This window comes from Sesamum indicum, linkage group LG1, assembly GCF_026168435.1.
Source record: "Sesamum indicum cultivar Baizhima isolate 11 linkage group LG1, ASM2616843v1, whole genome shotgun sequence".
Classification (NCBI taxonomy): Eukaryota; Viridiplantae; Streptophyta; class Magnoliopsida; order Lamiales; family Pedaliaceae; genus Sesamum; species Sesamum indicum.
The window spans coordinates 14,219,814-14,237,187 of record NC_142657.1 but is presented as its reverse complement, the minus strand read 5'-3'; the positions used below and the strand labels follow the sequence as shown (position 1 = coordinate 14,237,187).

General features: G+C 31.0%; 2 protein-coding genes across 2 annotated transcripts; one reads left to right on the top strand and one right to left on the bottom strand.

Annotated features, from left to right (window-relative positions):
* Nucleotides 1-4,785: 4,785 nt before the first annotated feature.
* LOC105161018 (ethylene-responsive transcription factor ERF117-like) lies at nucleotides 4,786-5,810 on the top strand. Its single transcript, XM_011078573.3, has one exon. It carries the CDS (start codon nucleotides 4,866-4,868, stop codon nucleotides 5,589-5,591), a length of 726 nt encoding a protein of 241 aa, XP_011076875.3. The 5' UTR covers nucleotides 4,786-4,865; the 3' UTR covers nucleotides 5,592-5,810.
* A 5,038-nt stretch (nucleotides 5,811-10,848) lies between these two features.
* TKPR2 (NAD(P)-binding Rossmann-fold superfamily protein) lies at nucleotides 10,849-12,573 on the bottom strand. Its single transcript, XM_011078560.3, has 6 exons — nucleotides 12,406-12,573; nucleotides 12,142-12,314; nucleotides 11,823-12,011; nucleotides 11,565-11,727; nucleotides 11,242-11,431; nucleotides 10,849-11,131 (listed from the first exon to the last, which is right to left on the bottom strand). The coding sequence occupies exons 1-6, from the start codon at nucleotides 12,509-12,511 to the stop codon at nucleotides 10,969-10,971; spliced, it is 984 nt and encodes a 327-aa protein (XP_011076862.1). The 5' UTR covers nucleotides 12,512-12,573; the 3' UTR covers nucleotides 10,849-10,968.
* Between the last annotated feature and the right edge of the window lie 4,801 nt (nucleotides 12,574-17,374).

The following is a 17,374-nucleotide window of genomic DNA, read 5'->3' as shown; positions in this document are numbered from 1 at the left end:
TTGATTAAATATTAATAATTCCAACATAAATTCAAATCTATGGTAATCTTTTAATTACATGTTTTCAATTTTAAATTCTTTTATGAACTTTCATTAAATTAGTATTTAATCATATTTTAATGGCCTCAAGAGTGTTTAATACGTGCTTAGATATATGATAGTTGGCATAGTAATTATATATATAATTACATCAACATCTCCATTATTTTTCATTAAATTTTATTCTAAATATGAGACTCAAATTTAGTGATGGGAGGGAGGAGAATGTGGGCAGAGTAATATCATTATTCCTTGAGAAAAACAACATTACAGCTGCTCTTCATTATGTCATTTAAAGTTTGATAAAAAGAGATAAGGACATAATTATATATGATTATTGATGTCATGTTACTTCTCTGTTTTTTCACACTAATATTTACTATTATTAATTCACATTCATGTTAGGCGTATACAGTACAATTGTCAAAAGTGTCAAGCCTCGTGCTAGGTTTCTGTCTTCAGCTTTTACATTCCACCTTATATTGTCCCTAATATTATTTCAATTGAATTGGTCAAATTATTCCATAAATATTAATTTATATCGCAATTAATGTCTGTTTGTGACGTCGCACAAAAGTGCAAAAAAGACTAAAATAATAATTTTATTATTCGGAAATTGATTCAAAACATTTAAATATTATGTTCTTGATTTTAAAAAGTTTAAATTACCCCTTTAATTGATTTAGTCCTACATCAATTTGTTTAGGAAAAAAAAATGAGTTTAATCTGTAATATACTTTATTGTATATCTGTAATAATTAAATAATATGATTATTGAAGTTGAAAGTATTCATGTTATATTCTCAGTTGGGTTTCTTAGTATATGTGCTATTTAGTGAAAATGTCAAATTTAAATGGCTTAATAATTGTTCTTGCATGTTATTGTATCGTCCTTTAGATATAAAATGATAAATTACAACGAGCTCTCTTAATATTGTTATAATTATAAATATTTTTTTTATTATTTGAAACATTATTAATACTCCTTTGATTTTATCAGTTCTCTAGCTAACAACTAGCTTAAGTTTTCTAATTTTAGTTAGGTTTTCATCCAATTTTTGTGGTGACTTGATCAGTGCATATTATGAATTATAATATTATCTATTTCTTTAAAAAATCTTTTATTTTTTTGAACCAAGTAGATAACTTTTTTATAATTTATCAAAATTTTTTTATAGTTTTTTCAATTTTTTAAAAATAAAAAAAATACAACAAGAATAAAATTTACAATTCCTAACCCTCATATAAGAATTAAATAATTTTATGAAATATCACGTGATATTTATGAATTTTAAATATTAAAAAAACTGGTTGTAATTTATGTGATATAAATCAAGAATTTTGGTGTTACGTGGATCAGAAGTACTCCTACTCCTAATTTAAAAAATCTTGAAAGCATGTGGGTTTGAGTTGATTGATTTGGCCCATTAGAACATCATGTAAACAAAGTCATTAATATGTCGGGTTTCGCATATGTTCTTGTCCACAAGAAAAATCTTAGTAATTTCTTGAGATTTTCTTATCATTTCAGTAAACCTGTTTTTTACTTGAATTACACTAAATTAATTACATATATTGGTCGTGATCAGCAACAGTCTAACAACCTCGTCCAAGTTTATGTTGGGGGTCTTGTGCCATAGCTTCATCTCCTACAATCCTCGATATGGATGAGTATCATACAAATCGTTAGATTTGTTCAGATGGTCTTTAATTACATTGGACCATAAGGATCCACGTATAGCTCTGGAGTCCGTAAATGAAAAGCATCAACGATTATCATTACGGGTTGGTGGGTTAGACGATTCGGCTCTAGTAAAAAATACCTCAGATTTTTAACATAAATATAATATTAATATAAATTTAACATAAATCGATCCGGAATAAAATTAGAGTTGGGGGTCTCGAATAAAAAATTAAATCCGTGATCATAGGCTGACTTTGTCTTGATTGGCTGAAACATCATTATCGGTCGGCTAGCTTTGAATAATTTCCATGTATATTTGCTCTATTGGTTTTACAAAGAGGAAGAATGAGTTGTTTATAATTTGTTGTTTAGCAACTCTATAGAATATGGATATTGGAAGGGAGGAGAGCATGGAAACAAATCCTTTGATACTTTTCAAACTATCCATCTTTCCATGTCCCCAACTTCAATTTAGTACGGAAAAGTAATTTTGGCATTGCAAGTTGCAATTTTGGGTGTTGCATTCATAACTAAGAATTGAATTAAATTAATTTAGATATCAAATAAGAACATCCAAGGAATTACATTATTGTAGTATTTCTATAATTTGTATGCGCAATAAATTAAAAGATAATAGAATCATTTTTTTAGTTAATTTCATTCACATAATTGATAATTAGAAATAGTAATTAGTGATATAATTAAATTAATTTTATGAAAAAAAGTTTCCTTTTTAGTATTTTTTTAAAAAATTATTTATTCATATTTTATTTAATATATGGAACTCAATTGTATAACAATGAATCGCTTGTAGAAGGTTATAAGACATTAATAAACAATTATATATGTATATGAAAATTTATATTTATTTAAGCAAAAAATAATTTATTGACTTAAAATCGAACTTAATCATATCGTACTCATCTATCATTATTCCTTCAATACAAGGTGACAAAAATATTTTGAATTAATAAAAATAATTAAATATAAATATTATTACTTTTTTTTATTACCATACATATACAAGTCTTTTTCAATAATAGACACGATAAGTACTTAAATTTAGGAATAATTAAAACTAAATATTAAAATAATAAAAAAAATAAAATAAAAAACAGAAGAAGATAAGATAACTTTCATTCCCAATATGTTGGGAATAACTAATAACATGTTTGGAGCGGTGAATGACTAATCCCTTATATAAGAAAATAAGAATTTTATGTGAATAAGTATTTTTAAACCTAAAACATACCAATCGTAGATGTAGGAATGGATTTGGGAATGTCCATTCTATTCCTGCATACCAATTACCCTTTTGCGGATGCTTGCAACAACTTTATTTTTAGGGTAGCAATAGGTTTTTCTAAGACTTGTCATAATTATATATAAATAATTCTTCGTTGTTTCAAAAATTACGAATACTTTTTGAGATTAATAATCATCTAACAAATGCTCCTCATGGCAGCACAATGTAAGGGGTATGTTAGATGACCGTTAATTTCAAGGGGTCATTTGTAATTTTCAAACAACGAAAAAATATTTATAATTATAAAAAACCTCAGGAGAACCATCTGCAATGTATTTATGCTAAAAATTAGTTATCATAAACGTTGTAAGTTGTAATAAAAGTTGAGAGTATTTGAAAACAAAAGTAAAAAATTAAAAAAATTGAAGTTAGATTATTTGGGATGTGGGCCTGTAAATCATCTTGTTATTTAAAATTTTATTAATAAATTATAAAAGTTGTTAGACAATTGTAAATTAACTTAATTTAAATAATTCAAAAAGAGGAGTTTTAAAATAAAAATATTAATTTTTTAACTTATTTTGAACAATAAATTTATAGATAATTATTTTAAACCCTCACATATGCCCCTTAGATTTACTCAATCATAAAAGTACATGTCACGACCATTTTACTCTCGAGCCCGAACCACACATAATGTTTTAAATAAGCCGAGAAGTAAAAACTTGTCCGATCCAAGCTTATGTTAATTTTGGAGATTTCAAACGATGATTCGAGTTTGAGGTTGAGATTGACATTTAGTTTCAAACTATGATGGCTTAAAGAATGTTGCAGCTAAGCCGTAAGTGGCCTAGACAGGATGACCCAATCAGACAAACAGAGAAGATGGGCTCTGAGACCAACTCATGTCTTTGCCATATCTTATTCATTTTGTAATACCCCATGGCCCATTGCTGTTGCTATGCCAGGTTTTACTCTATAGTGTTTGGAACCTAGGATATGTTTTAGATTTGATTAATATAAAGTAAAGTTTGGTGTCATGTATAGGAGAAATGTTATATTACAGCCTTAACTTATTGCAGAATTTCATAATAACATTGTTATACTGTGAAAATGTTATTGCTACAATAAGATTGTGGTAAATATAAATTAGAAGATTAATGATACAATAATAATTGCAAGATAAATATTGTCATAAATATGATGATACTGATAATTAGATAAAGACTGAATTTTGATCTTAAACATCGAAATACGAAGGATATATTGTAAATATTTCATATTCGACTAGTTAATATTAATAATGGATATGCAACAATGTATTTTAAGTTCAAAATTAGTAATAATTTAAAGAACTTATTAGTAAAATTGTCTTTATCCGTATCGACTTAAAATCGAACTTAAGATCGTGTATTCTCGATTACCGTTAACGGTTTTCATAATCTTCTTTTATTTGTTCGCCCTCTACCTAAAAACGAAATAACTAACACTTTTGTCTTGTCCGGAAACCTTTTTTTTTTTTTTTTTTCTTCCTGTTGATCTTTAAATTTTATTGAATATAACGTCCTTGTGCATAAAAAATGACATACTTTGATTTTGCTTATTTTTAATAATTTTGAAATTATATTAACGTTGCATTGTAATTATGTGAGGGGGCAAATTAAAGATTGATGAGGTCTGAATAATCTTATCTGGAATTTCCATTCCGTAAAATCTTAATTTCCAGATAATGTTCAATTTAATTCTCTAATTTTGAATTAGTGGTCTTATAAGTTAAGGTTTTTATTTCTTAGAGAATCAAAAGATTAATTTCCAAGGTCAGATAGGGTCGAAGCCAGCTCTCGCCCTACCTCAACTGAACTTGTTATATGTTTCTTGGTTGTTTACGAGAAACACATGAACCAAAAAACCATGGAAAAGCTGACGCCCACGCCCACCATAAAAATGGTTAGAATCTTGTATTCTGATCCAGACGCCACTGAGTCATCCTCGGATGAAGAAGTCGATACAACCCAGAAAAAGGGAAAAAAGAAAAAAACCCTTGAAATTGTTCTTCATGCGGTGAATAAGAGTTCTGGTTCTGCCTCCGAGGTTTCTTCTGAAAAGAAGCTCGTGGGCTCGGAGAAATCCCCGTTGCCGGCTGTGAGGAAGAAATTCGTGGGGGTGCGGAGGAGAAAATCGGGGAAATACGCTTCTGAAATCAGGGATCCCATCATCAAAAAACGGGTTTGGCTGGGCACTTTCGCGACTCCTGAGCAGGCTTCCAGGGCGTATCTTGCCAAGAAGAAAGAGATTGATGAGAAGCTGAAAGGGAAACAAGGGTTTGATACGGTTCCGACTGAAAAACCATCTGACAAAGATTCCCCATTTTCAGTTCTCGAAAATGAAACCTCGGATTTGACCAATGAGACGAGCCAGGCCGATGCTGTGAAAGATCAGGAAGGTCTCGGTGAAAACAAGGTTTCAGAAAATCAAGAAGCCAAATTTGGGTTCCTGAATGGTGTGCAAGTAGTTGACAACAATGGTTTCTTGGTTGGTGAGTTCAGCAAAATCGATGATCTCAGCCTCCCCTCAACGGAAGATGGGGTTTTCTGCCCGGACATGAGTTTTGGTGCTAAGTGAATTGTTTGGAGAGCAGATGTTATGCAAGCTTTCTAGTTACTTGGTTTTCTTCTTTCCGTTTCATCAGTGGAATGTATATATTGTTGTATTGTCTTATGTTTTTCATTTTATCTTTGATTTCTGTATGTTGTACCATGTCCTCTTGCTTCAAGTACTGGAGTTCCTTAATTGTCCTAAGTAAGGTTTTGTGTCTTGTTGATGATAGATCTTTGTTCATGATATCAGCTTCAAATTTAAGGATCTATTTAGCATCAATGCTCCAACATCAAACATTGTTCAGATGGAGTGAATTCAGCCATTGTCCATCTTATTGATTTCTTAGTCCAAATTCAAGTTTGTTGTTATTCATATATAGGAAGATTAGAAAACCTAATGGCATTTGCCTTCCGATGCTTGAGTTTTTGAAATACTAGAATTCGCGCCAAAGTTAACGACCATTTAATCTCTACCGCGAGCTAGTATTTCCATTAGTTTTAACATATGTACCTTTTTTATTGCATTCAATAATGAGAATAAAATACAAAAAATTATATTTAGAAATAACTAATATCTATTGTTCGGTGCTTAAATTAGAAACAAATTCGTAAAAGAAAAGACTAAAGAGATATGATATATGGATTAATAATTATTACATGATTCCTAAAAAATAATATGAAAAAATGACAATTCTAGCGAAAATAAAAGATTTATTTAAACGCCAACGATATTGGCTCCAACATTATCGCTACTATTTTATGAAAGTTGTTTGATTCACTTCTTATATCACATTATCAATATTGGACAAATAGTTATAAATGCTATTCCAAATTACAAAATGCTTACTAAACGACTTGTCATACATTTGATATGAATGAATGATATTAAGATATGATATAAGTTAGTATTCTTAAGTGTGTACTTTCTTTTTTATTTTTTTTGAAAGGCTTAAGTGTGTACTTTCAGAACACAAGTGATTTACTTCACATGATTTCATAGATAAAATTCAAAATTCATGAGAAATAGGAAACATCTTGAATATGTGTATCATAGATAAAATTCAAATAAAGAAAAAGAAACCACAAATTTGGACAAGTTATTTTTAATAAGATTTGTTTATTTAATGACGTCTATTAATTAATGACATCAATTATATAACAAGTATATTAAACTTGTCATATAATTCATTCAAATTCGATCAAACCCGATATAAGTTAATTAGAATTTTCCCTGTTACTAGAACAACAATACCAATCCCTAGCTAACTTAATTGTTAGACATGAAATTGAGGGTTATTCTTAAGAATCATGGGACACTAGGTTTAACAATGGTATATGTAACTCTTTTACAAATGCGAACTCGGATCCATGTCAGTCTGTTCAATCATAATTTAACTAGTATATATATCATTGAAAAAAAAAAAACTATTATTTGGGATGAAAGAAAAATATCCATCTCAAATTGGGATGGGTATTGGTACGGATTTGGGCCGACAATGTCATCGTGTGCTTTAAAATCAATTAACATTTTGTGAGACGGATTGACCATATCAAAACCTGCTGCAAAATAAGATTTGTTACTTGTTGTCCCAAAACCTGTCCTAAAAAATAGACCATCTTAGTGCGGGTTGTGTTCCATCTCAAAATTGAGGCGGGTTTCACGTCGACCATGCTTAAATTGAGGCGATTACATAATAAATATATATATGACTGTTGCAAAATCGATGCTAAATCCATTGCAAGTTGAAACAACTTTTGTCACAACTTAGAGGGTGTTTGCCCAAACTTATAAGTTTCTCAAAATATTTTATAAGATGTTTGAGAACTCATAAGCTCAAAAAAGGTGTTTGACAAATTTTTTTTAAAGAGTTTATAAAATCTCAAAATAAGATGTTTTAAATTTTATAAACTCTGAAAATAGAATTAAAATTTCTCTTTTTCGGAAAATCTTTTAAACTCTGTAAGATTAATATGTAATTAGACAAAAATATCCTTATACACACAATCACATTCTCTTTCTCTCTCTCTAGGATATTAAAGAACTTTATTTTTTTTTATTTGCAAAGAGAAAATGCTCATTATTTAATAATAAAATATTATACATAGTTAACATAAAAAATTGCTATTCAAATTATATTTATTGAAAAAATATATATTCAAGATATTATAAATTTTACAACTAGAAATAATCATTGATAAAAAGAATATCAATTACATATCTATATTAATATTCTACTAGCAAATATTTTAGATAATAGTTTGTTTTTTTTATATTTTTTAAAATAGATATTAAATTCTTATTTGGAGTTAAACTAGTGTGAACTATTTGTGAAAGTATTTTAAAATATTTAAATATAAAATATGTTAAGAAATAACAATTTATTTGATTTTAATAGTATTATATACGTCCTTTTTTGGTTATTTTACTAATAAAAGACCTTATTATGTCAAATACTCCAACATCTTATAAGATATTTTCACATGTTATAAGCTTTAATATCTTATTTTATCCAAATGCTTTAGGAGTTTATTTTTAAAATAAGATCCAACTCATTAAAATATTTTATAAGATGTAGGAGTTTATAAGATGTTTTCAAAAAGTTTAGCCAAATACCCTCTTAATATTATGCTGCAAATTTATATACCCATTGCAAAATTTACCGATATTTCCATAATGGCTATATCTCCATTGCAAACCTGTCCCAAATTCCATCCTAAAATCTAAAGGCTATTTCTTAACGGCTTATTTTCTATCTCAAATATGTTGCTATATTCCGCCCAAAAAGCTCTCTATATATATGTTTGTGTTGTTTTCACTATCCTAAATTATTAAACCACATAAACACGCTCTCAACCTCTCTATGAATTTTTAGTACATTAATAATATTAATTAGCATTATTTTCACGTACCGTTAATATTTTGAGCTGGCTGACCATGCAATAATTGGAACTATTTTTTGTTCAATATAGTTTGATTATAGTTTTTAATTTCTATATTTGAATGTAAAACATTGTAGTGACAATGAATGAATTTATAGCTTAAAATTTATATGTTTGTATAGTGATAATCACGTTAAGATAATTAAGGAGGTAGATGTATAAGTGGGGGAATGTGGGTATTAGATGTGAGTTTGAGGATGGGGTTTAAGCTTTTGTAAAATAGGTTAAGTGTTAGCATAAATATATAGTCATTGAGAAGATTAGGTGGCCGTTTTGAAAGTGCAAAAATGAAAGATTTCAAAATAATGAATGAGGTTAAGTTTGACTTTTGTATGAGAGAATTTTGCTTATAATTGAATTTGCCATGGTGAGGATATGAAAAATTTCATCCCAAACTTTCCGATGAGGCTCCATGCAAATGACGTCTCAAATTTACCCCATCTATCTGGCTTTTAGGATGGATGCCGACTCAAAATTTTGGACAATTTTAAGATGGACCTCCATCTGAAAGCTGATGCAAACATATTATATTTTGTAATTTGTTCTCGTTCCAAAATACGTTGCAAACCCGTTGCAAATTCAATTCAACAATTATCCATCAATTCGGAAATATTTGTGATGGTCGGGCTTATCCGTCTCTAGTCTGTTGCAATTCGGGACGATTATATTTTGCTAATTCCAAATATTTTTGGACATCTTTGACAATGACGATAGTTTACCGTCCCAAAACTTGTCCTAAAATGCGGCATCCCATTTCCAATTTTGCATATATCCATCCCAATCTACAGTTTTTTTTTTTTTTTAGTGTTGATTAATCCTTATTATAACTTGATTCATTTAATTATACAAGCCCTAAGCTAATTTTGGTTAAGCTTGGTTTGATATAATTAATACGAGACTAGTTCAACGGAAATTTTGAATAAACTTGAGTTTTGATGGAAATCCTGACGCCGACATTAGGTAGGCAAGAGGACATCTAGAAGTAATCGTGAATCCAGGACCCAAAACTTTGCGGGAAATATTTTCCGAGTCCAAGTAAATATAGAAAATTAGACTTTGTCATTCACTGCAGAGTTTAGGGTTTAGTATAAAAGAACTCTTATAGTCGTATACGTATACTAGCATAGCTAGATATCCTGGGAGGCTGGGATGAAGAATTATACGGGAAAAGTGGTTCTCAACAGGTGAAGGTTACAGACAAGTTCAGTGAATTCTGGTTTTGTTTTCAAAACAAGCAGCTGCAGGGGTCATGGAGTCCAAGAAATCCCAGTGGGCGAGTGAGAGAAGGGAATTCATTGGGGTAAGCAGGAGAAAGTCGGGGAAATATGCTGCTAGAATCACGCATCCCCTTATGAAGAAACGGCTATGGCTGGGCAGTTTCTCCACTCCTGAGGAGGCCTACAAGGCCTATCTTTCTAAGAAGAGTGAGATTGATAGGAGAAGCTGAGTGCCAAACAACGATTTAATTGGTTTGTCTCTGGAGAATCATCTGTCCAAGACTCTTCATCCTCGGATTTGTCGTCTGAAACGGACCATGCCAATGCTGTGAAAGAGGAAAGTTTTGGTGAAAACAACATTCCACAATTAAATCAAGAAGTGAAATTTGGAGTCCTGAACGGTGTGCAAATAGTTGACAGGAATGGGTTCCTTATAGGTGAATTTAGTAAGCTGGATGATCTAAGCATCTGTGCAAGCAAAGACGGGGCTCTGCTCGGATGTTAGTTTTAATATTAGATGAAACCTGATACTAGAATTTGAGTATATGCAGAGAATATGTTGAGGTTCATGAGCTTGTTCTTCCGATTTAACCAACTAAATACTGATCAGGTCCGGATGTTGGTGTGAGTAAGCTTTATGAGCTCGATCAGACTCTTATAAATGTTTGGGATCTAGGCCCGACATTATGCATTTAGGATTGTTCAGTAGCATTCAACTCTTCTTTTATGATGTAATTATTTTGGTTGAGATTTGAACTGAATGGAAATATAATAATAAATGGTACTATATGTTCATGATCCCGGATGGGTTAGTGCTATTTAGAGTTGGGGTTTATATGTCAGTAAGTATGGTACCATGTAGCAACATTGGCATGATTGAGGATCTCTTCATCAAGTGTACAGATTTTGGGCAGACCCAAGTCCCAGTCAGTCCTGGGCGGGGGCAAAGGGATGACGTTTGGGGCGGTTTAGTTAATTCCTTGAGTTCCGGTAGATAGTTAATCGTCTCCTGCAGTTGAAAGGATCTGTCTATGTTTTTCCCCTTGAGGTGTAAATCTATAACTAGTTCTTTAATTTCAGTCATGTACTTGCAGATTTTTCTTTAATGGAACAATTCTCTCATAATCTTACACAGTACCGAGAAAATATTATCCATTGAAATGCATTAACATTTCATCTTGGTTTGTTATTTTGAATAAATAGTACTATGACTGAACCAGCTGGGACCAAACAAGTTAACCGATTTCAGAAATTTTTGTATAAACTTCCAAGAAAACCCTTTTGTTGGAAACTTGTAATGCAGTCATCGAACATTTGGTCCAGTGATTTCAGAGGAGGGAGCCCCAACTTAAGAATCTTGCTAGTGTCCATGGTATGTGGATTGTCATCTCCTTTCTGACTGATACACCTGCAAGAAAGGGAAAAACCTTCAAACTCCATCCCGAATCTTCCTAATAATTTCAATATGCTGATACTTGTTTCTATCATGAATCAATCAACATGAGCAGTTCAACTCACTTGTTTTCGTAAGGGTAAGATGGATATTTGGCCCTTAGCATTTCAATGATCTCTGACCAGTGTGCCACTGAGCCTGAACATACAAGTCTGCCTGATGCTTTGCTCTCTTCCATTGCCAATATATGTGCATTCACAACATCATCTATGTGCACAAAGCCTACCGTTGTATTTGGATATCCTCCTCTTAATCCTAAAGCAGAATAGCAATGAGTTGGACATATAAATGAGCTAAATAAGTGTCAGGCACTTGAACAATAAACCATGGTCTTGTCAAAGTTTCATTCTTCAAAAATCTCATTTCATTTTCAACACTGCAATCTAACCTTTAACAACGGCCAATATAAGTAGCAGTGTACTAGTTGGTTGAGGTGCAAGTAGAGGACCGACTACGAATGAGGGGTTCACCACCACCAGATCAATCCCACTTTCCTTAGCAAATTTCCAGGCCTCTTGTTCTGCTATAGTTTTTGCATAAGCATACCAAAGCTGCAAAACATATCCTCTCAAAGTTTAGCAAACTAACATAATCATGCTGATCCTGCAATATTTCTAACAAAATAACATTGCTAGTACTTTATTACATTGTGGTTTTTACAATATTCCAGATCACTCCAATGAGATTCATTGAGGGGGGACTCTTTCTCAACATCATATCGGTATCTAATTGAAGAACAAGAAGAAGTTAACACAATCCTTTTCACAGTGCTTGTTTTCTTGCAGGAGTTGAGCACATTTAAGGTTCCTTTGATGCATGGATCAATCAAGTTCTCCTGCAATATTTCAGTTCTATAATAAGAAATAGCAGACATAGTGGATGAGATTACCAAAAAACTCAGAGGCGTGGGTTGCATTGATTAATCACAAGTAATTGAGTCTATTGCTATCATAATATACACTTACCTTGATGTTATCATCATAGGCAACAAGCACTGGCGATGCTGTATGGAATACACCATCCACTCCGTCCACAGCCTCATCGAAACTTCCTTCAATCAGCAAATCAGCTTTCATAATCCTCAGCCTTTCGTTGGCTCCATTTAGCTCCCAGAGATAGCCTACCTTCTCTGCATTTTCTGACTCAAAAGAAATTACAATATTTAATAATACAACCCATTAGCAAATTAATTTCCAAGAGTCAGGGTAAAAGTTAGACAGAATACGCACCTGGATTTCGTACTGTCGTCCTTACAATATGACCCTTTTCGAGCAGGGACTTGATCAGGTAAGCTGCGATGAATCCGTTCCCCCCAGTCACACAGTATTCCGGCATGTTCCCTGCAAGACCTTATTCCTCTATGTATTTTGTTGGTCTTTGTTTGGTAATTTAGTTTAATTTGCAACTGAAACATTTATATAGGTCTTTAATTTTCGGTGTTTACGATAAATATAAAGATTCGGATCATACGAAAAGATACTTTATAACGTGAAAAAGCTTGTGGGCAGTGACAATTTTGGTGTGAGTTTGGTCATCGAGGAAAATGGCAATTTCATGCTCGGAACACACATGATTTTGCTTTAATGATAATAATAAACTACAGATATTAGTGAGCATGATTATCTGCTGATAAATTCACCTTCCTTCCTTTCTTTCTTTCTTTGAAGCGGGTTTGAAACTGCAACCTGGAAAGTAGAAAGATTTGTGCGGATCAGTCTCAATCCGTCGGGATATCATCATTTTAATGACGGGCTCCAAACTTGGAAATTATCGTTTTATTAAGCTATATTTGGTTGATGCATTTAAACTTTAAGAAAAAAATTTTGAATTTTTGTTCAAACAACTTTATATTAGAAGAATTCAAAAAATTCATTATTATTTACAACACATAGTTCAAATTTAAAGGTGAAATTTTAAAAAAAATTGAATCTAAATATAAATTTTTTTTGAATCTAAAATTAATCCAAATGATTTGTATTAGAATTTAAAATTCATGATTGCAAATTCATCAATTTAAATATAATCTTAGTTCTATGAAAATAATTGCAATAATTTCTAAAATTTAATTAAGGTTAGAAAAGAAAAAGAAATATAAAGATGCATTCGGGTGATAGGTGTATCCAACACCAAATTCAGAAAATTGATTTAGCTCTCTCAAAACTTAATTAATTAATTTATTGAATAAATATTAAATTTGTAAAAGTCATTATAGAAAAAGAAAAAATTAGTGACAAAAAGATCAATTGAGAATTTTATCATATGAGTATTATTTTATAAAAATTGTTATTGGCTTTGTGTATAAAGTTAGGACTAAAATTTTAGAAAGAAAATACAAGAAATAATTATAAAATGAGATGAGATTATGATTTTTCTTTTCTTATTTTTGTTGGGTAGAAATTATAGAAAAATGGGAATTACTTTCTTTATTTCTTTTTCTTTTTGGGGGGAATATACAGAAAATGAAACTTGATATCTTTAATAATCACTTAAGCCCAATCCAAGTCCACTTGGCAGTTAGGGCTTGACAGGACTTTGATTCGCTTTTGGATGTATTTGATTTTCTTACTATAGTATTCGTATGGTAAAATTAAAATTGAATCAAATCCAACACAAATTTCATTTAATTGAAATTTTGGTAAACCAAAATGACATATCAATTTTTTTTCCTTTCGAATTAATAACAACGAACAAAATTCTATTGGGTTTGATTTTTTTTATTAATTAATTTATTTTTTTAAATCTAATACTTATTAGTTATTAGAATACTTAACCGTTTTTTATATTTTAGTTAATACTTAGTACCTAATAGTTATATTAATTAAAATAATAAAATTTTATTTTTTATAAATAAATCTGATATTTAATATTTATATATATAATATTAATATATAAACTATTTTAAAAATAATTCATTATTCAGTGTTGTACGGTATAATTGCGTCGAGTATCGAGATTGTACGAAATATCAATTTTTTTTCAAAATTTAGATTCAACCTAAATCAAATTTTTTTTATTGGTATTCACTACATATTGAACTTTTCGATTATACTGCTTTTAAAGAAGTATTTTTTATATAAAAATGTGGAAGTTATAGCATAACTAAAAATGGGTGTTATTATTAAATTAAGAAAGTGAAAATCAGATAAAAGCTAAGGCTAAAATGTAATTTTCATCCTCTAAGTTATGCGTTTTGAAAAAGTCCTTTATCCTTTTAAGGTTGCAAATTAATTCTAAATCTTTTTGTGTTTTAGCGACTTTAGTCCTCCAGCTCTGAAAATTACAAAGTCTCACTGGAAAACAACATGTGCTCCTCAAATGGCTCTTTTAAATTGCGGGTTTTCATGTGATTGGCCCATCTTTTTATTTCGTCTATGTAGGCAAAGATGGGCCGATCACATGAAAAACCCCAATTTAAAAGAGGCACGTGAGGAGCACATATTATTTTTCGAAGTGATTTTGCAGTTTTCGATATCGCAGAGGACTAAAATCATGAAAACACAAAAAGATACAGATCAATTTGCAACCTCCAAACGATAAAGGAGTTTTTTTTTTTTTTTTTTTATCAAAACGCATAAATTACAGGACAAAAAATTCATTTCAATTTAAAAGCTATATTGGATAGTGTTTGAGGAAAAAAATACTTCTAAAATAAGCTTAACTGATTAAGATTGTTTTGTCTTCAGAAGTTGGAGATCATTGAGACAGCAAACAGTTGGGAAAACTCGTGGAGAGTTGCTAATTTATGTACATTTTTACTAGTCATAGTTTAAGTCTCACGTTTTCATTTGTAAGAGTAGTGTTTTTATTGATTAGAAACAACAACTTATTAGCGGTTAAGTTAGGTGTTAGACGTTGAGTTAGTTGGTACAATTTAACTGCTTCGTGGCAGCTATATCAGAGCAGCAGTAGTTGTATTATGAGATGTCATTCTTTCTTTCTCTTTGTCTTTGTTAATGGAACTTACAGATTCCATTTTTCTTACTCTGTTTTCAAATCTCTTCAAGGTATAAGGTCAGGGTAGTAGCCAAAGGCTACACACAACAAGAAGGGATTTACTATCACGATACATTTTTCCCTATGGCTAAATTGGTTATTATTCGATATTTACTTGCCATTGCATCTTTCAAAGGTTGGCATTTACATCAATTTGATGTTCAAAATGCTTTCCTTCATGGTGACTTGGACGAGGAAGTTTTCATGCAAAAACCACCAGGGTATTCTAAAAGCTCCCTGGCCAAGGTTTATAAACTTCACAAAAGTCTTTATAGCTTGAAACAAGCCTCAAAACAATGGAATTTTAAGTTCACAAACGCTCTAATTAAATTTGGCTTTACTCAATCAAAGTCAAAGTACAGCCTATTCACTCATGGTGATGCATATTTTTTTACAACATTAATGTTATCATATGTTGATGATATTATTGTGGCTAGTTCTTATTTGACTAAGATTGATCAAAGTGTCACGGATCTCTTTAGTATATCCTTGGACTTGAAGTGGCCCGATCTGAATAAGGAATTTATCTATGTCAACGAAAATATGTTCTCAATATTCTAGCAGATGCTGGATCTCTTGGAGTTAAACCATCAAAGCTACCAGTGGAACAAACTTGAAGCTGAGCAAACATTCTGGGCAACCACTATCATATCCTTCCCCTTATCGTCGTCTAGTAGGACGGTTGCTTTACTTGATCGTCACCAAATCGGATCTTTGCTATGTTGTTCAAATATCAAGTCAGTTCATGAGCTCGCCTACTTCATATCACCTACAAGCTGTTTATAAGGTGTTGCGCTACATTAAAGTTGCCCCAGGCAAGGCATTTTTTTTCGGCTCATTCTTCCTAATTAGGCCTCTTGCCAAGATTCACGTATAATCCATATCTGGTTATTGCATCTTCCTAAGTAATTTACTCATATCCTGGCGCTATAAGAAGCAATTTATTGTCTCTCGTTCTTCTGCTGAAGCAGAAAATAGAGCCATGGCCAACACTAGTTGTGAGATTACATGGCTTTCATTCCTATTCCGTGACTTACAAATTTCAGTACCTACTCCTACAGATTTCTATTGTGATAACGAAGCAGCAATCCATATCGCCGCCAATCCAGTCTTCCATGAATGGGCAAAGCATTTATTGAGTTAGATTGTCATCTCTTATTTGTGAAAAATGTCTCAGCTTGGCGATATGCTTACAAAAGCATTATCTACATTCGTATTTCATGGTCATTTATCCAAGTTGGGAATTGCTAACATCTACGCTCCAACTTGCCGGGATATTACATGATACTAAATCTTGACATACATTACAAAAGATTCTTGAATCTTAACATATAAAGAAGATTGAAGATTTGTATATAAATGAAGAGGATTGCACATTTATATATATGATGAGATTGTACAAATCTTTTCTTTTTGCTTTAGTAGAATTATTGTGTGTATATATATATATCTCACTTTCACGTGTACAAACAACACATAAATTTATATATAAAATATTTTCCTTCACTTACAAAACTGATGACACTTTTTCGAAATGTTTCAAATATGTCACAATCCTGAAATTATTCATCTTTTAAGTCGATCTTACAACAGAAAAATTGGTATTAAAATTTTTGAATCAAGACAACACCACGTGTCAATGAATCCAATGAAATATTTAAGTTTCCATTGTGGGTATGCCCCCCGTAGTAGCTTTGGAGGTGGTTGGGTTGGTAGTTGGTACCTTTCATATTTAATTATTCAATTATCAACACTATCATGTGGTCCTTTCAAAAAATAATTCATCAAGTTCCAGATACAATAGGGTACATATATAGATACATTATTGTATCAAACTGCATTCCATTATTAATCAATAATTGTTAATTAGCAATTGAGAAAAAGTATCAATTAATTATCAACAATTCATCAACCATAACAATTATACACAAATATTAATACTTCTTTTATTTGGAACTTCAATCCCACAGTCTTAAAGAATTGAAATCTCAGCCTCACACTTAATTAGGTTAGAGTTTATTGACCTGTCAAGAGCTTGAACTATTTTTTTTTTTATTAATAATAGTAAATAAATTATAACAATTCATTTCGATATATTGAATAATACTGAATTACAATAACTGTGTATACAATTCTAACTACTTGAATCCTATTCTAGAGTATACATGGACGATGATGATGTGACCATATCACTCAATTTCAATA

Bases quoted from the DNA above. Each gene is read 5' to 3' on its own strand.
- LOC105161018 (XM_011078573.3), top strand. From the start codon at position 4,866: ATGAACCAAAAAACCATGGAAAAGCTGACGCCCACGCCCACCATAAAA.
- TKPR2 (XM_011078560.3), bottom strand. From the start codon at position 12,511: ATGCCGGAATACTGTGTGACTGGGGGGAACGGATTCATCGCAGCTTAC. The intron at 12,315-12,405 runs GTGCGTATTCTG...CTTTTGAGTCAG, and splicing joins GACGACAGTACGAAATCCAG to AAAATGCAGAGAAGGTAGGC. The intron at 11,132-11,241 runs GTGAGTTGAACT...CCTTTCTTGCAG, and splicing joins TCTTACCCTTACGAAAACAA to GTGTATCAGTCAGAAAGGAG.